This window comes from Bos grunniens, chromosome 1 (genome assembly GCF_055505025.1).
Source record: "Bos grunniens cultivar Pamir isolate PY7600 chromosome 1, Bosgru_T2T1.0, whole genome shotgun sequence".
NCBI lineage: Eukaryota > Metazoa > Chordata > Mammalia > Artiodactyla > Bovidae > Bos > Bos grunniens.
In genome coordinates, this window is record NC_141165.1 from 99,682,065 (window position 1) to 99,706,541 (window position 24,477).

Consider the following 24,477-nt stretch of genomic DNA (forward strand, 5'->3'; position numbering starts at 1 on the left):
ATAATGTGTGAAAGTTTTAGTTGTTTTACATTTTTGCCAATATATATTATCAGTCTTTTTAACTTTAGCCATAGTAATAGGTGCATAATCATTATCTCACTGATTTAAATCTGCATTTCCTCTATGATTACTAATATTAAACATCTTTTTTGTGTATTTATTGGTAATCTGAATCTTTTTTTTTTTGGTAAAGTGTCTGTTCAAGTCACTTGCCTGTTTTTTTTTAATTGATTTTTAAAATTATTGGATTATAAACATTCTTCACATACTATTGTTTTTTGAGCTGTGCTGTGGCTTGTAGGATATTAGTTCCCTGACCAGAAATTGAATCTGAACTTCTCTAGTCAAAGTGCTGAGTTCTAACCATTGGACAAGCAGGGAACTCCTGAAGAACCAGCTTTTAATTTTGTTAATTTTTGTATTACTTGTTTTCTGTTTTGTTGAGTTTTGCTCTTCCTTTTATTATTTTCATCTTTCTATTTTGTTTTTAACTTCTTTAGGTAATTCCTGCTTTGTTATTAGTATTTAAAGCTATTAATTTTTCTGTAAGCATTGCTTTAGTGTAGCTGCATATCACAGAATTTGATACTATATACACTTTTATCTGTCCTACTTCTTTTATGTAACAATATGTCCTGGAGATCACTCCATAATAGTTTATAAAGATATTCCTCATTCTTTTTAAGGGTTTCATTGTACTTCATTTTGTGGATGTTCTATAATTTAGAAAACTAGTTCCCTATGATTTGGATTATTTCTAGAAGTCTTGCTATTACAGTGTAGCAATGACCTGTCTTCTGTATATATATTAATATATTTTAACTGTTGCCTATATAGCTTTGGGATAGTTTTTGGGAAGTGATATGGCTGGGTCAAAAGGAAAATGCTTATGTAACTGCTATTGTCAAATTTTCCATTACTGAAGTGGTAACATTTTACATTCCAACCAGCAGTATATTGGCATACTTATTTCTCTACAGTTTTGCAGAGTATATTCTCCAGTTTTTTAGTTTTGATGATCTTATAAGTGAGAAATAGCATTTCTGAGTAGTTTTATTTTGTATTTCTTTTACCATAAATGATGTTGAGCTTTTTTCTGAATGACTAGGAGACATGTATACTTCTTTTTCTGTAAACTGTCTGTAACTATAGGGTTGTGTTGACCTTAATTTTTAAGCCAGCTTAAGCCAGCTGCATGCCAGGAAACTGTGCAAACCGCTCTTTTAAGCACTGAGGATGAAGAATGAAAAACCTAGATGAAAATCCCTGCCCCCCTGGAGCTTACAATCTAGTGAGGGAGTGGTGGGTTTGGCCCATGAATTTTGGCAAATGTCTCAAATCTTCTTCCTTAGCTTGGCTTTTCCTATTCAGATTCAGAATTCAAAATGCTTGTGCCCATGTGTCTTTATAATAATCCTGATTCTATGGACTTGCTGTTGATGTGCTCTTTCAGACCTTTGTCTCTCGTTGTTTCTACAGAAACATGGCTGGGACTTGCTTCTCCAACTCTCTTAATTGGGTTAAGTTTGGGTTTCCCAGGTGAGGCTAGTGGTAAAGAACCCTCCTGCCAATACAGGAGACTTGAGAGATACAGGTTCGATCCCTGGGTTGAGAGGACCCCCCTGGAGGAAGGCATGACAATCCACTCCAGTATTCTTGCCTGGAGAATTCCCATGGACAGAGGAGCCTTGCGGGCTACAGTCCATGGCGTCACAAAGATTCAGACATGACTGAGGTGACTTAGCATGCCACGGATAGGTAGTGTATTTATCCTAGTGTATTTCTTAGGAACCAACTCTTCGTTTCTGCCCACTGTCGCAAGAACTATTCACACAAGAAAAATTTGACAATTGGAGCAGCTTATAAACTGGGGTGAAAGTGTAAGTTGCTCAGTTGTATCTGACTCTTTGCGACCCCATGGACTGTAGCCCACCAGGCTTCTCTGTCCATGGGATTCTCCAGGCAAGCATACTGGAGTGGATAGCCATTCCCTTCTCCAGGCGATCTTCCCAACCTAGGGATCGAACCCAGGTCTCCCACATTGCAGGTGGATTCTTTACCATCTGAGCCACCAGCTAAGCCCAAGCTGGGTTACTATGGCCAAATTGCTTCATCAAGGTGAGTCTAAATTTTTTCATCTGTAAAATGAGGATGATATCACCTGTCGACATGGAGAGACTGAAATAAATAACATGCAAATTAGCAAAAATCTATTCCTAAGTGTTCAAAAATTATTTTAAAACAATGTTTTATTTAAGTAAATAGTAGCTAAAAGGGAGTGGGTCGTGTATAAAAGGAAGAAGAAAACTGCACACAAAGAATGGCATTTAGAAGAAGGCATGAAGCCATTTGGAGGTTTCAAAGAACTACACATGGTTGGGTATTGCCATTATATGAGAAAAACTGGATATACGATTAGAACTGAGGCTGGATACTGGCAGGCTCTAACTGTGGCAGGCTCTAATTGTGGAAGGCATAAAACTCAAAGTATTCACAAGGAAATAATACACTTCTAGTGCATCTACAGTATCTGAACAACAAAGAGAAACATTTTAGGATAAAATTCAATGCACAATGGGTTTTTTGGAGAAATTTTGAATACACTGAAAGTGACATTGCTCAGTCGTGTCCAGCTCTTTGTGACCCCATGGACTGTAGCCTACCAGGAGTCAATGTCCCAGAAGCTCAGCTTCCTTATTGGCAAAACGGGAATAATGCTATCAAGTGCATTTTGTGTAAACACTTAGCCTTGTGCCTGGCACATATTTCTATTCCAGGTAATTTGCTCATCTTTGATCACTGGTCAATAACAAAGCCATCATATTTAAACTCTAAAGGCTACAGTCCATGGGTGGCAAAGAGTCAAACACGACTGAGCGAATTCACTTTCAGTGTATTCAAAATTTCTCCAAAAAACCCACTGTGCATTGAATTTTATCCTAAAATGTTTCTCTTTGTTGTTCAGATACTGTAGATGCACTAGAAATGTATTATTTCCTTGTGAATACTTTGAGTTTTATGCCTTCCACAATTAGAGCCTGCCACAGTTGGAGCCTGCCAGTATCCAGCCTCAGTTCTAATCATATATCCAGTTTTTCTCATATAATGGCAATACCCAACCATGTGTAGTTCTTTGAAACCTCCAAATGGCTTCATGCCTTCTTCTAAATGCCATTCTTTGTGTGCAGTTTTCTTCTTCCTTTTATTTTCCTAGAAAACTCCTCATCTAAGATTGAGCTCAAATATCGTTTATTGTAGGAAGTCTTTCCTAATCCTTTACCCCTGCTGTTTTAGAGTTAAAAACATCTTCTTTTAAACTTCTGGACATTATGTATATATCTACCTCACACTAAAACTTTATGTTATCATTGTTTATACAGATAGTTTCTTCCCTGGACCTCAGGCTCATAGAGAGAAAAGGGTATTGTTCATTATGATGTTTCTGTGCTTAGCGAGTACTTTGCCAGGAGTTGCTACTCAAAAAATGCTTACTAACATTTTTCATTTGGAGCTTGCCTTGTAAAATTTGAACTTAATAGACACTTGTCTATATGATGTGATTTCAACAGTGTTTAGGATACTCCTTTGTTGCTCTGGCTCAGCTGGTAAAGAATCCTCCTGCAATGTGGGAGACCTTGGTTTGAACCCTGGGTTGGGAAGATCCTCTGAGAAGGGACAGGCTACCCATTCCAGTATTCTGGACTGAAGAATTCCATGGACTGTATAGTCCATGGGGTTGCAAAGAGTTGGACACGACTGAGCGACTTTCATTTGTTGTTCTATATCAGCATCCAGTCAACACATCAGTGCTAAACTTCTCCTTCCTCACTGGTGCCTGAAATGTCTGTAACATAGTAAAACACCTTTTCACAACTGGAGATAGACTAAGTGCATTGAAGTCTAGAAGAAGAAATGCTTTGACTTGGATATAAGACCGGAGGGTGGTGAGTGGTACTGTGGGCCTAAAATGGGGGTATGCCAAATAGGAAGGAAGATCAAGTGAAAAGTTCATACCAGGATAAATTTTTTTGAGATGTTTGCTTTCCTGTCATAATTCATGTTTTTATTGGCAACTGCAATCCCCAAATGGCCCAAGGAATGTGAAAAAAAATGTGATTTTCTCCGGGAGTGAGAAATGCTAATGTGTATTTCTCTCTTTACCCCATGTGTCTTTTCAGAATGCTTAAGTGCAGGAATGGAAGGAACTAAAACATCAAACAACTCAATGCAGCAGCTGGACAATGGTAATTACAGTTCAGGTAATGCTCATCTTTTAATAATAATTCTAATAGAAGAGTGCTTGATGTTTTTGCAGTTTTTACACTTTGAGATCTTGAATTGTCTTAAGTTATTTATAGATTATTTTAGCTAAAATTGTCAAAATGAAATACTGCTTATGTTTTAAAATGGTAAATTTTTCATTCTGAAATTATTTTCTGTGCTTATTTAGTACTTATTTCAAGACTGTCATCATGAAGTAAATCAAGGGCACAGCACCAATTTTTTTCATTCTATTTTTAAATCATAGTTTTACTAGGTTTACTCTAGAGAACTTAAAAATATTGGCCTTCGCAGATGTTACTAATTTACTTTCTGTGTGCCCTTGTCCAGCTCTATTGTCTCCCAAATTTTTGTTTCTCATTACAGTTAACTTTTTCTTTGTATTTTAAAATATTATTTTTGTAATATATTTTACATTGAGCACTTCATGGAAAAATAATTCTAGTGATTTCAAAATGCATTCTTGGACTCAATAAATATCCTTTTTAATTACACTTACTTATTTACTATTTAGAAAAATTAGATTTCAGGTCAACTGCAGACTCAAATAAGTAAAATGACTATATAAATTATTAATCTGAGGGGTGGGAAGGCACTCATAGTGCTTGAGTTTAGTGAGTTAAATGGTGCCTCCACCTCAAGATCTGTCCACCAGGAACCTACAAATATGGGTACATTTGGACAAAGGGTCTTTGAAAATGTATTTAAGCTAAAGCTTTCAGATGAGATCATCCTGGATTAGTGTGGGCCCTATGTCCAATGACATAGAAAAGAAAAGGAGAAGACACAAGGGAAAATCCAATGTAAAGATGGAGGCAGAGGTTGAAATGATACATCTACAAACTAAGGAACACATAGGATTTCTGGTAGCCACTCAAACCTGGAAGAAACAAAAAAAGGATTCTTTACTAGAGACTTTGGAAGGAACATGGTTGTGCTAACACTTTGATATATTTCTGACTTCCAGAAATGTGAGAGAATAAATACCTATTGTTTTAAGGGATCGAGTTTGTGGATACATATCAAGACAGTTCTAGGAAACTAATATAATGAATAACTAATTTACTTTTCTACTGTAAATATGTCTTTAAAAACAGTCCACATGTGATTCAGTCTATATACAGATCTTCCATCACTTATGATGGCATTATGCCTCAATAAACTCATCCTAAGTTGAAAATATCATAAGTCAAAATACCTACTTAACAGGAGGAAAAGAGGGCAACAAAGGATGAGATAGTTGGATGGCATCACCAACTCCATGGACATGAATTTGAGCAAACTCCTGGAGATAGTGAAGGACAAGGAAGCCTGGCATGCTGCAACCCATGGGACTGCAAAGAATTGAATGCTACTTAGCGACTGAACAACAATAATAACCTAACATCAAAACTTAGCTGAGCCTTCTTTAAACAGTTGGGCAAAATCATCTAACACAAAGCCTATCTCATACTAACATGTTGGATAACTCATGTAATTTATTGAATACTGTACCTTTTGAAAGTGAAAAAGATGGTTGTATGGGTACAGAATAGTTGTATCAGTTATTTACCCTTGTGATTGTGTAGCTGACTAGGAACTGTGGCTTACTGTGCTGCCCAGCATCACAAGAGAATACCATAATGCATTATTGTTATCCTAGAAAGCAATCAAAATCCAAAATTCAAAATACAGTTTCTACTGAATGTATATGGCTTTTGCACCATTGTACAGTGAAAAAAAGAAGTCCTAAATCACACTATCCCAGGTTGGGGACTGTCTGTATATGTACATATTGAAAGAGTTAGACTTCTTATGTTAATGTGAAACTATAATCTTTCTAAACTTAAAAGAAAATTTGGTTTCATATGAAGAAATTGAAGACAGAAATCATAGAACCATAAATCAGAAGCTTTAAATGATTATTGTACTACTTTGGTATATACAAATCTTCAAGAAGGACTAAATAAGAGAGATGCTTTCTTTTATAATTGAAGACATGATACTTGATGTGAAATTGAAATTCTATAGGAACTAGATACCAAATGGAGATAATAAAACTGAATGACTTATTATAGCAATTAACTAAGTTTAAAAGATGTATCCAGTATTATAAAAATGATCATAGGACTACTTCTGAAAACAAGCATAATATTTTTCTTTTCTGAAAAATATAATTTTAGCACACTTAAGAGTACACTACAACTTGTGGGTTTTATCTCTGGTATGAGAAATTGCAGGGAAAATTGACTTTCCTACCAAGGTATTTTTCTTTAGACAGTGAATGTTGCTTAGTTGTAGGAGAATTTTGTGTCTGGTTTAAGAGGCAGAATTCTCCATGGGCCTCCAGTTCAGTTCAGTTCAGCCACTCAGTCATATCCGACTCTTTGCGACCCCATGAATTGCAGCACACCAGGCCTCCCTGTCCATCACCAACTCCCGGAGTTCACTCAAACTCATCTCCACCGAGTCAGTGATGCCAACCAGCCATCTCATCCTCTGTCATCCCCTTTTCCTCCTGCCCCAAATCCATCCCAGCATCAGAGTCTTTTCCAATGAGTCAACTCTTCGCATGAGGTGGCCAAAGTACTGGAGTTTTGGCTTTAGCATCATTCCTTTCAAAGAAGACCCAGGACTGATCTCCTTTAGAATGGACTGGTTGGATCTCCTTGCAGTCCAAGGGACTCTCAAGAGTCTTCTCCAACATCATAGTTAAAAAACATCAATTCTTCAGCACTCAGCTTTCCTCACAGTCCAACTCTCACATCCATACATGACCACTGGAAAAACCATAGCCTTGACTAGCCTGACCTTTGTTGGCAAAGTAATGTCTCTGCTTTTGAATATGCTGTCTAGGTTGGTCATAACTTTCCTTTCAAGGAGTAACTGTCTTTTAATTTCATGGCTGCAATCATCATCTGCAGTGATTTTGGAGCCCAAAAAATAAAGTCTGACACTCTTTCCACTGTTTACCCATCTATTTCCCATGAAGTGATGGGACCAGATGCCATGATCTTAATTTTCTGAATGTTGAGCTTAAGCCAACTTTTTCACTCTCCTCTTTCACTTTCATCAAGAGGCTTTTGAGTTCCTCTTCACTTTCTGCCATAAGGGTGGTGTCATCTGCATATCTGAAGTTATTGATATTTCTCCCAGCAATCTTGATTCCAGCTTGTGTTTCCTCCAGCCCAGCGTTTCTCATGATGTACTTTGCATATAAGTTAAATAAGCAGGGTGACAATATACAGCCTTGATGTACTCCTTTTCCTATTGGGAACCAGTCTGTTGTTCCATGTGCAGTTCTAACTGTTGCTTCCTGACCTGCATACAGGTTTCTCAAGAGGCAGGTCAGGTGGTCTGGTATTCCCATCTCTTTCAGAATTTTCCAGTTTATTGTGATTCACACAGTCAAAGGCTTTGGCATAGTCAATAAAGCAGAAATATATGTTTTTCTGGAACTCTCTTGCTTTTTTGATGATCCAGCGGATGTTGGCAATTTGATCTCTGGTTCCTCTGCCTTTTCTAAAACCAGCTTGAACATCTGGAAGTTCACAGTTCACGTATTGCTGAAGCCTGGCTTGGAGAATTTTGAGCATTACTTTACTAGTGTGTGAGATGAGTGCAATTGTGTGGTAGTTTGAGCATTCTTTGGCATTGCCTTTCTTTGGGATTGGAATGAAAACTGACCTTTTCCAGTCCTGTGGCCACTGCTGAGTTTTCCAAATTTGCTGGCATATTGAGTGCAGCACTTTCACAGCATCATCTTTCAGGATTTGAAATAGCTCCATTGGAATTCCATCACCTCCACTGGCTTTGTTCGTAGTGATGCTTTCTAAGGCCCACTTGACTTCACATTCCAGGATGTCTGGCTCTAGGTGAGTGATCACACCATCGTGATTATCTTGGTCATGAAGATCTTTTTTGTACAGTTCTGTGTATTCTTGCCCCCTCTTCTTATCTTCTGCTTCTATTAGGTCCATACCATTTCTGTCCTTTATTGAGCCCATCTTTTCATGAAATGTTCCCTTGGTATCTCTAATTTTCTTGAAGAGATCTCTAGTCTTTCCCATTCTGTTGTTTTCCTCTATTTCTTTGCATTGATCGCTGAGGAAGGCTTTCTTATCTCTCCTTGCTATTTTTTGGAACTCTGCATTCAGATGCTTATATCTTTCCTTTTCTCCTTTGCTTTTCACTTCTCTTTTTTTCACAGCTATTTGTAAGGCCTCCCCAGGCAGCCGTTTCATTTTTTTGCATTTCTTTTCCATGGGGATGGTCTTGATCCCTGTCTCCTGTACAATGTCATGAACCTCCATCCATAGTTCATCAGGCACTCTGTCTATCAGATCTAGTCCCTTAAATCTATTTCTCATTTCCACTGTATAACATAAGGGATTTGATTTAGGTCATACCTCAATGGTCTAGTGGTTTTCCTTACTTTCTTCAATTTAAGTCTGAATTTGGCAATAAGGAGTTCATGATCTGAGCCACAGTCAATCCCCATCTTGTTTTTTCTGACTGTATAGAGCTTCTCCATCTTTGGCTGCAAAGAATATAATAAATCTGATTTCAGTGTTGACCATCTGGTGACGTCCATGTGTAGAGTCTTCACTTGTGTTGTTGGAAGAGGGTGTTTGCTATGACCAGTGTGTTCTCTTGGCAAAACTCTGTTAGCCTTTGCCCTGCTTCATTCCGTATTCCAAAGGCAAATTTGCCTATTATTCCAGGTGTTTCTTGACTTCCTACTTTTGCATTCCAGTCCTGTATAATGAAAAGGACATCTTTTTTGGGTGTTAGTTCTAAAAGGTCTTGTAGGTCTTCATAGAACTGTTCAACTTCAGCTTCTTCAGCATTACTGATTGGGGCATAGACTTGGATTACTGTGATATTGAATGGTTTGCCTTGGAAACGAACAGAGATCATTCTGTCATTTTTGAGAATGCATCCAAGTACTGCATTTTGGACTCTTTTGTTGACCATGATGGCTACTCCATTTCTTCTAAGGGAAACCTGCCCACAGTAGTAGATATAATGGTCATCTGAGTTAAATTCACCCATTCCAGTCCATTTTAGTTCACTGATTCCTAGAATGTTGATGTTCACTCTTGCCATCTCCTGTTTGACTTCTTCCAATTTGCCTTGATTCATGGACCTAACATTCCAATTTCCTATGCAATATTGATCTTTACAGCATTGGACCTTGCTTCTATCACCAGTCACATCCACAACTGGGAATTGTTTCTGCTTTGGCTCTGTCCCTTCATTCTTTCTGGAGTTATTTCTCCACTGATCTCCAGTAGCATACTGGGTACCTACTGACCTGGGGAGTTCCTCTTTCAGTATCCTATCATTTTGCCTTTTCATACGGTTCATGGGGTTCTCAAGGCAAGAATACTGAAGTGGTTTGCCATTCCATTCTCCAGTGGACCACATTCTGTCAGACCTCTCCACCATGACCCGCCTGTCTTGGTGGCCCCATAGGACATGGCTTAGTTTCATTGAGGTAGACAAAGCTGTGGTCCATGTGATTAGATTGACAGTTTTTGTGATTATGGTTTCAGTGTGTCTTCCCTCTGATGCCCTCTCACAATACCTACCGTTTTACTTGGGTTTCTCTTACCTTGGACGTGAGGTATCTCTTCACGGCTGCTCCAGCACTCACTGGAATACCTTTATTAAGCATAAAGTCTCTTCTACACTCTAGTCCACTGAGAACACTGAAACTCAAAATGCTTGAAGACCTTATTCAATTATGAAGACACCACTTAATGTAAGACCAAGCTCCTCCAATAGAATCCCCTGGTACTCACACTGATTTTGTTATGTCTCATAAAAACTAATGTGACAATATTCCCAGACAAGATGACTAACATGAGAATTCACTGATATGGCAACAGCTTAGTTCGGAGCATGAAGATCATTTTGCTGTGTTACTAAAAGTAACAATTTCTATGGGGCATATGAAGTGAAATCCAAAGGATAAGAAGAAAAGTCTTTAAATATCTCCTAGAAGACATCAATCAAGGCTAGGTTCTTTGAAGTTTCCATTGATAACAAACAACCTATATCTTTAAAATAAGGAGCATGGTACTTCCTTGGCAGTCTAGTGGTTAAGACTCCTCACTTCCACTGCAAGGGATGTGGGTTTGACCTGTGGTGGGGGAATAAGATTCTGATTGCCATGCACTGAGGGAAAAAAAAAAAATTAGGGCGAATGATTGGTGACAGCCAGACATGTGAAGAACTGATGCTGAAGAAGAATTCTGTTTAACAAGAACCAGAGAATATTATGGTTGTGACACTTTCTTCCAGAAACAGCAGGTCTCAGGGCTGCAAAGGCCAAAGTGCTCACAAGAGAAAGCCTTCATAGGCTTCAGTAGCCTTTGTCTATTATGGTAGCCATCTTGGAACCACCAGACAGCTCCCTTTTAGCTGGGAATGGGCAGGGTTCATTGTAGTTTTCTTACTCATCAGAATCCTATTGGGTGTCTTCAATATTGCCATTCTTCACTCAAAGTAAGGAAAGAAAGAATGCAAGAAAGAAAGGAAGGAGTTGCAACATGGTGAAAACAGAATGACTCCGCTGGTAGAGAATCTGTCTGCAGTGCAGGAGACCCAGGTTCAATCCCTGGGTTGGGAAGAGCCCCTGGAGAAGGAAATGGCAACCCACTCCAGTATTCTTGCCTGGGAAATCCTAGGACAGAGGACCCTGGCAGGCTATAGTCCATGGGGTCACAAAGAGTCATACACGACTTAGTGACTAAACCACCAACACAGAAATAGAATAAGAAATTTATTTAATTTGAAGGAGAACTTGGAGTTGTCACTGGAGATTTAGTTTATCTTTAAAAGGCAAAGTAAGCAGAATAAAATAGAATATTCAGTGGATGTTTATTGTTTGTATTTATAAATGCTGTCACTGTAAGAAATTACAACAAACAAAATACTGTACTTTAAGTCAAGAGTTAGCAAACTATAGCCCATGGGCAAAATCCAGCTGGCTGTATATATTTGTAGATAAAATTGTATTGGACAAAGCCATTGACACTTGTTTCTTTATTATATGTGCCTGCTTTCTTGCTGCAACAGCAGTGTTGAATACTTGCAACAGAGACCATATGGAATGCAAAGCTCCAGATGTTTCCTTTTTCAGTCCTTTGGCAAAGCTACACTGTGTGTGATGATAGGGCTTCAGAATCTAGACCACCTAAGACATAACTTGATTTCAGTAATCCCTCTGAGGTCAATTTTGATTTCTTATCTGTTTCTGGAATAGATACTTAATCCCAGTATGAACTAAATTTAATAGTTAGAATCTCATTCTTTGCCTTCTTTCCAACCCAGTCTAATGATACTTAGCTACCTAGAAAAGCCAAATTATTTTAGAAGCCTATTCACTGCTGGCTTCTAAGACCTTTAATTTAATTTCTCTGTTTATTATGTGGTAGAATTGAGTGGAAAATTAGAATGGGGAGCATAAAGAATATTTTTAAAAGCAGGAGAGCACATTGAATGGTGGTCTTAAAAACTCAGAGGAAGGTATTTTTCAGGTTTTTAAGTCATAAGAAGCATTCTGAAAGTCATTGTTTCTCTTTAAAAAGATAGTAATACAAACATATTTTTCAGAAAGCAAATTTGAAGTAGATTGGGACTATCTTCAGGAACTCTATAGAACTCAAGAGAAGAAATGCATGTACATCTTAAGAACTAAGGAATTGGGAACTTGAGTTAGGTTAAGTCTGCCATCTCTCTCTGCTTCTGCTTCATTCTTCCCAAGGTTTATTAGTCAGGGTTCTTCAGAGAGACAGAACAGGATGTATGTGTGTGTTGGACATCCGAGAGAGAGGGAGAACGAGAGAAAGAGGAAGAGATTGATTTACTTTATGGAATTGGTCCAAAATCTGCAGGATCTTTGGAGACCCAGGGAAGAGATGCAGATCAAGTCTGAATGCAATGTGCTGGCAGAATTCCCTTTCCCATGAGGTCAGTCTTTTCTGTTAAACCCTTCAACTGATTGGATGAGGCCCACTCACATTATGGAGGGTAATTTACTTTACTCAAATTCTACCAATTGAAAAATATCTTTGTAGAAACATCTAGAATAATGTTTGACCAAACATTTGGGTACCATGGACTAGCTAGGCTGACAATAAAATTAACCATCATAGCAGGAAATTGGGGAAGAAAGAGGGATGAACTATTCTTCTCACTGTTGGTTCTTGAGAAAGTACTTGATTTGTCCAGCTGTTTGAGATGCCCACTACTGGTCTAAACAATTTTAATCAAGTAGTGGCATCTGTAAAAAAGACCACATAATCAGCCCAGCTCATGAGAGGTGTTCATGATGGACCAATACATTATGGCTAGGTAAGGATAGAGGCAGTGTTACCTTGTACAAAATCATTTTAAGTATAAAATGAGATATTGTGTAAATGGGAAATCATTGATTAATAGCTTACAATGTAATTTCCAAATGTTAACATGTTTTTCCATATAATGATGTAACAGCTTCTAATTTCTGTATTTCAAGGATTTTTGTGTAATTTTAGTTATGGTTCATTGATTTTCTATCATGTTGTACACAAGCTCTTGTGGAGAAAAGAATGGTTTTTACTCTAAGTTTCTAAAATTGATTTCATCTATTTCTCTCTGAATATTTTCTAGTTTCAACAACTTCATCTATGGAAAGAAAGCAGAGCACTGTAACACTTTACGCAGAAGGTAGTATGCCTGTATTTTTTTGTTTCTTTACTTTGAGGCCAGTACTGAAGCATAGAATGCTGAGCTTCCTTAGAAACATAGTGGTCTAGACTCTGTTCTAGTCTTGTACCCAGTTAAAGAATATGGTGATCTGAATGCTGTAAGGTAAGTGACTTGAATGACTCCACCAATCCTCCCCTAAAGCAATTCGATTCCACTGAAAGATTATGGAGTTTTCTCTGTCACGCACTGTGCTGGGCTTTGTGGGGACCATAAAGATGAGCAAGATGAAGAAGACTCTCTGATCAGAGAGCCCTCCAGGGAGCTCTGTTCTGTGGGGAACCCAGACGGAAGCCCAGATATCACACAAGCAGAAGAGGTAAGCACTCACATCAAGTGTACCAGGAGTGCAGAAAGGGAGTGGTTAAACACCAAGGCTTAGACAAGGCTTCACAGAGGATGTAGCATGTGAATCAGGTCTTAAAGAAAGAGTTATTTTAATAGAAAAATAGCATTATGTTGGGCACCTTAGAGAGTGAAAACAGTGTGAGAGATGACATGGAGGTGGAATTGTGCTTGTTTTTTTTTTTTTTTCTGCAGTGAGGGTACAATGTAGTGGGTGATAAGATTGCAAAGTGAGTCAGTGTGACAGAGGGCTTTTGAAGCCAATAGGAAGACATTCAAACTTATTCTTCAGGCAGTGAAAGATGTCTGGAGGTTTTAGAGTTGAAGTAATCTCATTATGTTGTGGAATGATGCATTTTAAGGTATGAACTGAAAGGAGAAGAGTTTTGAGACAGAAACAGAAGTTAGGTGCCTGGCGATGGGGGCTTAATCTAGGGTGGTGAAAGTCACACAGTCATGTCCAACTCTTTGCGACTCCATGGACTAGTCCATGGAATTCTCCAGGCCAGAATACTGGAGTGCATAGCCTTTCCCTTCTCCCAGCCCAGGGATCTTCCCAACCCAGGGATCGAACCCAGGTCTCCCGCATAGCAAACAGATTCTTTACCAGCTGAGCCACAAGGAAAGCCCGAGAATACTGGAGTGGGTACCCTATCCCTCCTCCAGGGGATCTTCCCTACCCAGAAATTGAACCAGGGTCTTCTGCACTGCAGGCAGATTTTTTACCAACTGAGCTATCAGGGAAGCCCTAGGGAAAGGTTGTGAGAAAAGAAAGGAAATGCCTCAAAGCCAATAAGAATTTGTGTGCAAAAGGCTGAATGAGACTGGAAGAGATTTATAGAAAAAGGATGCAGAGAAGATGGGATGTGGCTGCTGGTTTGGGGGCAAAGAAGAGACTCTATTGTTTTCTCAGGAAGTAGGAAGTGCAATCACCCTAGCTGATCTTATATGGAGAATATATTTGTTAAGTGCCAAACCCACTGAGTGTTGTGGAGGTACTGGCCATTGGTAAATTATCATTTGCTGCTGCTGCTAAGTTGCTTCAGTCGTGTCCAACTCTCTGCAACCCCATAGACGGCAGCCCACCAGGCTCCGCTGTCCCTGGGACTCTCCAGGCAAGAACACCGGAGTGGGTTGCCATTTCCTTCTCCAATGCATGAAAGTGAAAAGTGAAAGTGAAGTCACTGAGTCGTGTCCAACTCTCGGCGACCCCATGGACTGCAGCCTACCAGGCTCCTCCGTCCATGGGATTTTCCAGGCAAAAGTACTGGAGTGGGGTGCCATTGCCTTCTCCAAAATTATCATTTACTAATGATAATTTATCATTTTATCATTTTAATCCTGATAATTTATGAAAAAGTATGAAAAAGGAAAGGTATGGAAAAGGAAAGAAGAGGATGAAGAAAGGGGGGGAAATACCAATAACATTAGAACTATCGATATAGGTGAAGGGTGATTGACTTGAAGGTCACAGAATGGAGGAAAGTGAAAGAACACAGAATATCTGCTGTGCTTGGAATCCTCACTGATGGAGTTATTTCTTGATACTGTGCCCCTGTTCAAATGTGTGCTTATTTGATTACCAAATACTTGCCTTTAAAAAACAGATCTTGAGGATATATATTAGCAAAAACATTAAACCTTATACTGTTTACCAAGGTAAAGTTCGAACATATGAGAACACAAAAGAGCATTCACAGCTTGCTATCTCACTGGTCTCTTATTTTTCTGGTTTTATTTTAAGCATCATTCCTTTATGCACATATATGCTTCCCACATCCAACCTCTAGCAGATTTCTAACAAGCCATGTTCTTGCTTGTCTCCAAGCCTTTGCCAAGCTGGAGGTTCTCACTATGAGCTGATGTCACTTGGAGTGATGGAAACAGCATGGGTTTAACTGCCCTTTTGGCTGGCTGGCTAAGTCGCTTTAGTCGTGTCCGACTCTGTGTGACCCCATAGACGGCAGCCCACCAGGCTCCCTTGTCCCTGGGATCCTCCAGGCAAGAACACTGGAGTGGGTTGCCATTTCCTTCTCCAATGAGTGAAAGTGAAAAGTGAAAGTGAAGTCACTCAGTCGTGTCCGACTCTTAGCGACCCCATGGACTACAGCCTACCAGGCTCCTCTGTCCGTGGGATTCTCCAGGCAAGAACACTGGAGTGGGTTGCCATTTCCTTTTCCAATGCATGAAAGTGAAAAGTCAAAGTGAAGTCGCTCAGTCGTGTCCGACTCTTAGCGACTCCATGGACTGCAGCCTACCAGGCTCCTCTGTCCATGGCATTTTCCAGGCAAGTGTACTGGAGTGGGGTGCCATTGCCTTCTCAGATCTACTTTAAAATCCTCCTCCTTCCTTTAATCTAGTAATATGATATTTATTTGGCCATGAAATGAAAAGGCTTGAGTACATCACGGAGGAGGCAGATGACATCAAAAGAGGAGAGAGGAAATACTAAATGCAAAGCTTAGAAACATAAGCTTAAGCTTCATTCACATAAAATTTTTGTCACACCACAGCTGGTTTTGTTCATGTCAAACTGATGAAATCACTGACACTCACCTTTGTTACAGGTGACTTGTAACAGATACACGTCTCAGCAAACCCCTTTCAGTCAGGGACATGTCAGTTTATGGGAAAGCATGAGCTTCTACATTGGGAAATGCTTGCCAGTCTTAATTTTTATTTTAAAATATGGATAAATAGGTCAATGCTATGTTTAATCCTGACAATGATATTAAATGTATGAAAACAAGATCTGTGAACAAGGTTCACAGCAAACTATCAGCGAGTATTTATGTGAATGAATAGAACAGAAGGAGAACTCATTGAAAGACTATATATTATACTATCACACATTTGCAATGAAATACTTTTATAGAAAATTTATAGAGGAAAATAATCCTTGTTTTTCATTTGATTTGTATTTATATACTATACTACTTTTTTTTTCCCCTAGAAAAATACTTCTAAGCATCTCTTACAGCTTGGCATTGTCATTTTTTCATTTATGTGAGATGGTCCAACTAATGAGATTACAGATTATTTTAAAATCTGTTGATTTAACTGATTTTATGATTCTCTGAATAAAAATTAAATAAAAAATTCCAATTTCTTCAGCGTTAATGTCATAGCTATTTTTAATGGAAGTACCATATCTTTCCAGACTTATGTTTGTCTGAAGTGCCACCCTTAAGAGTACGTGTTTAGTTCTGATGTTACTGATTTTTCACTTTCATCAAAACTTGGGAGGAGAAAACCACATTATTAATAATTCCATTTTACCCCTTTAGAGCATGAGTTGTATAGTAAATCTCATAGTCTCTTTGTCCAAAAGATTAGATTTAGAACACTGTCTTTGTCCTTTAATTCAGATTCTCTTTTCTCATCAGTTTGTTTCATAGATATCAAATCTTCTGATTTAATTTCATAACACTTAAAAAATCATCATACATATAATACATGTTATTTTCCTAATGATACAGGAAGAAGTTGGTTAATCATTGGATGGATTTAATATTATACTTTATATATATATTTCATGAATGTTATTTCTTATGTAAGTCTAGTATTTCTGGAAAAAGGCCACCTGCAAAGTAAATTTTAAGTACAATTTCATGTAATATGTTGTGAATAAATTTTGACACATCAAGTATTATAAAGCTTTTCTCTTATTATTCTCTGTTTGTGTGTTTATGTATGTGTTTCCAGTTAAAACTTCACTATCAGTACTAGTGGATACAAAAGCTGTGCTCACTTGCCCTCCTGTGCTGTGGCCAAGTGTGTTGGTAGTAACATGGGAAATAGTCCTCAGAGACAAGCCGCCCTGCTTCGGAGCCTACAGACGTGATACAAATCAGACCACGAGAGGAAACTGTACCGACAAGAGAATAACCTGGGCCTCCAGACCTGACGAGAATCCTGCCCTTCAGGTTGATCCAGTGGCCATCACTCATGATGGGAATTACACATGTCAAATAGTAACAAGTGATGGGAATTTCCATCATGAGTATCACCTCCAAGTATTAGGTAAGGAACGTCATATATTAAGGTGTTTCAGAGAACCAGATTTTGGGCTGAAACAAATCTCTGTCTAAATTCCATGTCCCATGTGTTAAGACTGAAGCATTTCCCCTACATTTCTGCAGTGCCCCCGGAGGTGACCCTGATCCAAACTGAGAAGGGAACTGCAGTGTGCAAGGCAGCTGCAGGGAAGCCGGCTGCACAGATCTTCTGGACCCCAGAGGGGGATTGTGTCACTGAGCAAGAGCCTTACTGGGGTGATGGCACAGTGACCGTCCAGAGCACATGCCGCTGGGGGAGCCGCCATGTGCTGAACGTGTCCTGCTCTGTCTCCCACTTGGCTGGCAACAAGAGTCTGTTCATACAACTGAGTCAAGGTTAGTAATTTTTCTAGTCTTATTTTTGATTTTTCCATTCTTTCAGAGGAGTTACCTTAAGAAAGAAAAAGGAGTTTACAAAGAAATTTCATTCAAGGATGTCCTTTCCACCCTCCACTTTATCTCCGTCTCCTCCTCAAAGTAAAGGATTATCTAGAAGAATATTACAAAAATTTGTTGTAAAAAGCCATATTATAGAATAAAGTTTATTCTACTTTTTTTCTTCAGTTGTGTAGAGCAGTTTCCAGGATTTCAGTTGCCCTACGAGGGACTGAACCTGGGCCATGACAGTGAAAGCCAGAATCCTAACCACTAGGCTACCAGGGAACTCCCAATTTATTCTTCCTGTAATGTTCTCTTCTGTACTAATAAATTGACTGGTATAGTGTACTTTTACACAAATACTTAAATGGTTTTAATAGAAGGATAAAGGGTAATTTTAAACAACTAATTATAATTTTATTAGAAGAATAAAGTTGCTCATAAATTACCTTCATGAATTTTCAGTCTGGTAGAGTTTTCTCCTTACGGTTTTCCCAATGAAGTTTCTTTAATGTTTTATAATAACATCTATGATTCAGTTCATTACAGTTTAGTTTCTCTGCTCTCTGCACCCATTCTACTCTAATTTCTTGTTATAAAAATATTGTTCTAATCAGCCTAACTCATATAGTTTAAAATCTGTGTTGTCTATCATGTGTAGACAAGTATATCATGTAAAATGTTAGCCCTCTCTGATTCTCCATCCCCCCTGCTCCATTATAAACAACTCTCCAGAGACAAGTACTTTCAGATCTTAAAGTGTTTCTTCTAGTATTTGACTCAGTTTTTATTAACAACATGGTTATGTTGCTATTTCTTAATATAGCTAATTTAAACCTAGTGTACATGTGTGCGTGCTAAGTCATTTCAGTTGTGTTGACTCTGTGCAACCCTATGGACTATTAGCCCCTCAGCTCCTCTGTCCACGGGATTCTTCAGGCAAGAATGCTGGAGTGGGTTGCCATGGCATGCTCTCCTCCAGGGAATCTTCCCAACCCAGAGATCGAACCCGTGTCTCTTATGTCTCCTACACTGGCAGGCAGTTTCTTTACATCTGAGCTACCAGGGGAGGTCTTTTCTCTGAGGCTATTCAGACTCTGTAGAAAACCTCTCCAATCTCTTACCTTGGAGAAATAATCCTGACTATCTGAGAGTGTTCTGAGAGAAGGGAGGAGAGGGGTGTGTGTAAGTGTGTGTGTGTGTGTGACTATTCAGAACTCAAACTTTCCTTTAAAGACACTTCATCTCCACCCTACATTATATCTGAATCTTTGACTCTGGAATTTCTCCAGTTCATCTTCTTTGGGCCAAACTTCCCGTTTTCTGCTGGTTGGGGAAGTGTGGTGACCTGGTTGAGTGGGGTGGGAGGAGAGTTGGCAGCCTATCTGTTCTTCATACAGAACTTTAAGGAAGCTTCCAACTTTTAGCTCCACACTTCACTCCTGACATTCCCCTTTCTCCATATCTTTTCCTCCCTATTCTAGAGCCTTCTTGGATTCACTAAGGTTTATACTTATTTCACTCTGAATTATTGGCCATTCTTCCGTTCATCTTTCACGTTAAAACAAGTTGAAATCTTTCATCTGCTCTTATCTTCATCCATAATCTCTTTGTCTTTGCAAGTCTATACTTAAAAAAAAATTCTGCGCTCAGGGCTGGTGCACTGGGATGACTCTGATGGATGGGATGGGGAGGGAGGTGGGAGGGGGTTTCAGGATGGGGGACAGAGGTACACCCATGGCTGATTCATGTCAATGTATGGCAAAAACCACTACAATATTGTAAAGTAATTAGCCTGCAATTAAAATAAATTAATTAATTAAAAAAATTATCTACTGATATTTTAGTGTTAAGAAAGGAGAAGAGGAAAGTGTTGGGTTTAAAGTATGATTTTCTAAAGTCCATTCTTATAGTTTGTATATATATATATATATAGTTTGGCAGTGTTTACTGAGAAGAGTAATGCTCCCGGTTATGTATGAAGTCCAACCACTCCGTATTACAATATGACATCATATTTATAGAATCTCAGAATTGGAGCGAGTCTCTAGTCCAGTCCCACCCAATGCAGGTATGTCTCCCACACAGGGTGGACCTTTACCTCTGCTAGTACACTTCCAACAAAAGACAGCTCATTAGTTTGAAAGAGAGGGCTTCAAAACACTATTGTAGTTTTTAACTGTAAAACAAAAATTTTCTTCTTTAAATAAAAATCCAGTGTTTAAAAACAAAGTATTGAAAGAAGGTGGATTGCAGCCTCCACTTACCTCTCTCTCTGTCCCAGCCACATTCACGCAACTTCAGGAGCACAGTCTTAAAACCTCTCAGAGTCGGCCAGGTCCTTTGCTGACTTCTCCTCTTGTCAGATTGAGCTTATATTTCTACCAGCAGTAGTGAATAGTTTAAAGTTGCTGACATGCATTCAGTTCAGTTTCAATGCCTTGGAATAGAGGTGACTTCAGAATTAGGGTTATTTTTCCAAATACTTTTCTTACAATTCCCTGTTCATTTCTGAATATTGGAGAAGACCAATACTCTGTTACTGTAACAGAGAGATCTAAATTTCACATCTCTCCTACAGGAATTCACTAAATGAATCCTTAAGGCAACAAAATCCTGATCCAAGATAATGTCTGCTAAAAACTCAAGTGTCTGAAATGATAAAGCAATTTTATTATAACAATTATTTGAACTATTAATGGGGCAAAAGTTTTAAAAATTAAATCACAGAAATAAATTTCATGTACTATAAGACATTCTTGTAGATGTAAATATATATACGTATAATTTTAAAGTAGACTTTTATTTTTTAAATAGAATGATAGCAATATTGAATAGGAAGTACAGAGAGTTCCAATAAAACCCTTGTCCCTACACATGCATGGTCTTTCTATCTATCTATTGATCATCCCCCACACTGCAGCGGTACATTTGTTATAATCAATGACCCTATCTTAATGTACTATTACCACTCAAAGTCCATAGTTTACATTAAGATTCACTCTAGGTACATGTTCTATGAATTTTGAGAAATGCATAAATGACATACATTCACCATTGTTGTATGGTATAGAGTAGTTTCATTGCCATAAAATCCTCTATGCTCCACCTATTCATGCCTCCATCCATCCTAACCTTTAACAATCCCTGATTGTCTTACTCCATAGTTTTGCCTTTTCCAGAATGTTATGGTTGGAATCATGCAGCATTTAGCCTTTTCAGACTGGCTCTTTTCATTTAGTAATATGCTTTTAATAGTCCTACATGATTTCATGGCTTCATAGCTCATTGCTTTTTACTGCTGAATAATGTTAAATTATTTTATTATGCCAGGGAAGCCTAGCATGCTGCTGTCCATGGGGTCACAAAGCCCATACACGGCTGAGTGACTGAACTGAACTGAGTGTTAAATTATATATTCTTGTGTCTATATTTACAGGTGCTGAAATACCAGCACACTTAAAAAATTTATATATCACTGCCCCTATTTTTATTATCTTGATCGTCGTGGGATCCATTTGGCTTTTGAAAATCAGTGGCTGCAGGTACTGACTGATGCCTTCTCTTCTCCAGCTTTATTGGGTTAAAAAGAAGTCAGAAATATGGAATTAACTAGGTAAAATTAAGATTTTAACATCAATTCTCCCATAATCAAGAAGTATACCCTGAAAATAAAATATATGGTCTACTCTGAATGACATGGGGGATTTTTCTAGGTTATTTAGATATGCAAGCATAGTGAATTAGGCTGTCTGGGGCAGGATCTTGGGAAAGACAGTGCCTGCTATTTTGTATTAGGGAAAAGAATTACAATAATTAATTTCATATACCAAAGATGAGGTGTTGCATATATTCCATTACACAAGGTTCTTTGCATAATTTTACTTATCTTTCCAAAATTCAGAATTATCTTATTTGGATGTGTTAACTGCAAGCAGCATTCTTTACTCATATCTGATAGTTCATTTCTGACTTATTATAGTTTCTATCAAAATGAACCATAATTGTCAACAGCATACTCTTTTGTTTTCTCATTTTCAATCTGAATAATCATGGTTTGATATTTATTCTAGCTTATTTTTATTTTTGCAGAAAATGTAAATTGAAAAAAACAGAGCATACTCCAGTTGTTCAGGAGGTAAGATTAAAAAGAATATTTGCAAACTTTTAAGCCATGTAGTCTGAAAATCTAGTCAGTTAGTTCAGTTTAGTCGCTCAGTTGTGTCCGACTCTCTGTGACCCCATGAACCGCAGCACGCCAGGCCTCCCTGTCCATCACCAACTCCCAGAGTCCACCCAAACATATGTCCATTGAGTCAGTGATGCCATCCAACCATCTCACCCTCTGTCGTCCCCTTCTCCTCCTGCCCTCCGTCTTTCCCAGCATCTAGTCATATAATTTGTAATTTGCATCAATATTAGTATTTTAATTAAAAAGAAAAAAATTCTAATCCTACAATACTGTCAGATGTACTTATTTTGTTAATTATCCACCAAGCACTATTTAAACACACCCCAAATCCATATTTTTAAGAACTGCATCCTACAAAAGACATCATGTTAGCCTCGTTTGGACTGTAATCTTTGGAGAAATTGAGTTAGTATTTCTTCCTCCTTTAAACCATCTCTAATTCTTGATTTCCTTTTTTCAATACCATCATCATTTCTGTCTTACCTAAAGTGAAAATGAAAGTCACTTAGTCGTGTCCCACTCTTTGAGACCCCATGGTCTATACAGCCCATGAACTTCTCCAGGCCAGAATACTGGAGTGGGTAGCCTTTCCCTTCTCCAGGGGATCTTTCCAACCCAGGGATCAAACTCAGGTCTCCCTCATTGCAGGCGATTCTTTACCTGCTAAGCCGCAAGGGAGGCCCAAGAATACTAGACTGGGTAGCCTATCCCCTCTTTAGCGGATCTTCCTGACCCAGGAATTGAACCAGGGTCTCCTGCATTGCAGGTGGATTGTTTACCAACTGAGCTATCAGGGAAGCCCTTTTTACCTAAGTTTAATACCTATCCAGCTCTAGAACCTACTATAACAAGTAGTTTATTAAATCTTTGACACTCTCTTCTGAAATACTCCTCACGTCACTTCACTCTTCTACATTCCTACTTTCAGGCAACTGTTATCATCTGACACTGAGACATAAATAATCAAAAATTTTTTGATAGTATATTAGAAAAGTCTTGCTTTTATGTTCATGCAGACTCAGAGACCACTATTGGTAGACACTAAAGTTGTGAGCACTTGTTAGAAGAGCACAGGTCGTTAGGATTTCTGTTGTTTTTTTTTAATTGAATTTAACGTTGGGTTATATCTTAGGATGAAATGGAGCCCTATGCCAGCTACACAGAGAAGAACAATCCACTTTATGATATTACAAACAGGGTGAAGACGTCTCAGGTGTTACAAAGTGAAGTTGATGGTATGAATCTCCATACTATTTATGTTCCTAGAGTGTAGCACCAGGACAAATGAATCAAGATGCAGTTACAGATACTGTTCTTATTTTCTTAGAGTTCTGGAATGAAAAGCCTATTTTGAAACTAGCTTTTCAAAGATTCTTAGAAGACAGAGACATTATAGAGGATTTGCATTTATATCTTTATACAGTTGAACTTTTAGAATTTTAGCTGTTACTGGCTAGTTCTTTAAACTGATATTATTACAAAGAAAGTACACGCTCCTGATAAAATATTAAAATTGTTCAGTACGGTAGATGATGAAAATTGAGTTACTTCAAATAACTTCACAGAAAGAATAATTACGAAAAGTTTTATGTAATATTTGAGGAAATTTCTATGTGCACATGTCATACCTGTAGGTGCATTGTATATGTATACACTTATATGTCCACTTACATATTCATACACGTATATCCTTGTCAAGACAGAAATAGAAACATAGCATAATTTGTTCTGTACTTATAGAAAGTTAATAATATAGTATATCTTAAAGATCTTTTGTATCAACACAAGCAGAGCTACCTCATTCTTCTTAATGGTTACATATAATTCCATTGTATGTAATGGAATTGAATTTAATTAACCCTGTGGTGGACATTTCGATTGTTTTGTTTTGCTATTATAAACAATACTACATAGAATGTTTCTTGTGGATTTATCTCTTTGAATGTGTTTGAACATATTTGTAAGATAATTTCCTTGAGTGAAATTGCGAGGTTAAAAGTTTTGAGCATCGTTATTATTGACCGATATGTCAATATTATTGACTGCTATGTCAAATTGTATCAATTTATATTCCCTCCAATCCTGTTTGAAGGTGCCTTTTCTATTATTTCAATATCTGTTAATTGTCAACCTTCTGTTAGCAAATATAGGATTATAATAAGAATTTCACTATTTAATAAAACTGAATTTATATTTTCCTTCCGTGTGTGCATGTGCGCATATGTGTGTGAGAGAGAGAGAGGAAGAACACACATGAGGACATTAGCTTTTTCTGAACTTATTAAATCTCTAGAGCAGTATTGCTATCTAATACCTAATAATGTGATCAATTGGAGAAGTGTGTTTTTATGGTATACATTTTATTGTGATACATTTATCAAATAACAAATGTTGATTGACTATATAATCAGTTAAATATGCATTCTTGAGGACTTGGGATATTTACTAAGTATGATCTTATATGCTAAAGGAATAACCATGGGATGA

At 38.0% G+C, this 24,477-nt stretch overlaps 1 protein-coding gene across 9 annotated transcripts in view; it reads left to right on the forward strand.

The window, feature by feature from the left end:
- The window catches only part of CD200R1 (CD200 receptor 1), a 64,137-nt gene that overhangs the window by 17,737 nt on the left and 21,923 nt on the right, over window positions 1–24,477 (forward strand). For 3 of the 9 annotated variants that reach the window (XR_015165643.1, XM_086406396.1, XM_086406414.1), the window contains exons 2-8: window positions 4,179–4,259; window positions 12,922–12,978; window positions 17,068–17,385; window positions 17,505–17,756; window positions 21,238–21,343; window positions 21,891–21,936; window positions 23,123–23,225. Coding sequence is in view for 6 of the 9 variants with exons in the window: in XM_086406396.1 (XP_086262522.1) it covers window positions 4,179–4,259; window positions 12,922–12,978; window positions 17,068–17,385; window positions 17,505–17,756; window positions 21,238–21,343; window positions 21,891–21,936; window positions 23,123–23,225 (963 nt within the window). In the remaining 3 variants the exon portion in view is untranslated. Of the gene's footprint in view, window positions 1–4,178; window positions 4,260–12,164; window positions 12,241–12,921; window positions 12,979–17,067; window positions 17,386–17,504; window positions 17,757–21,237; window positions 21,344–21,890; window positions 21,937–23,122; window positions 24,189–24,477 lie in introns of those variants that run through there. The other 6 variants (XM_086406436.1, XM_086406425.1, XR_015165644.1 and 3 more) reach the window with 4 other exon arrangements.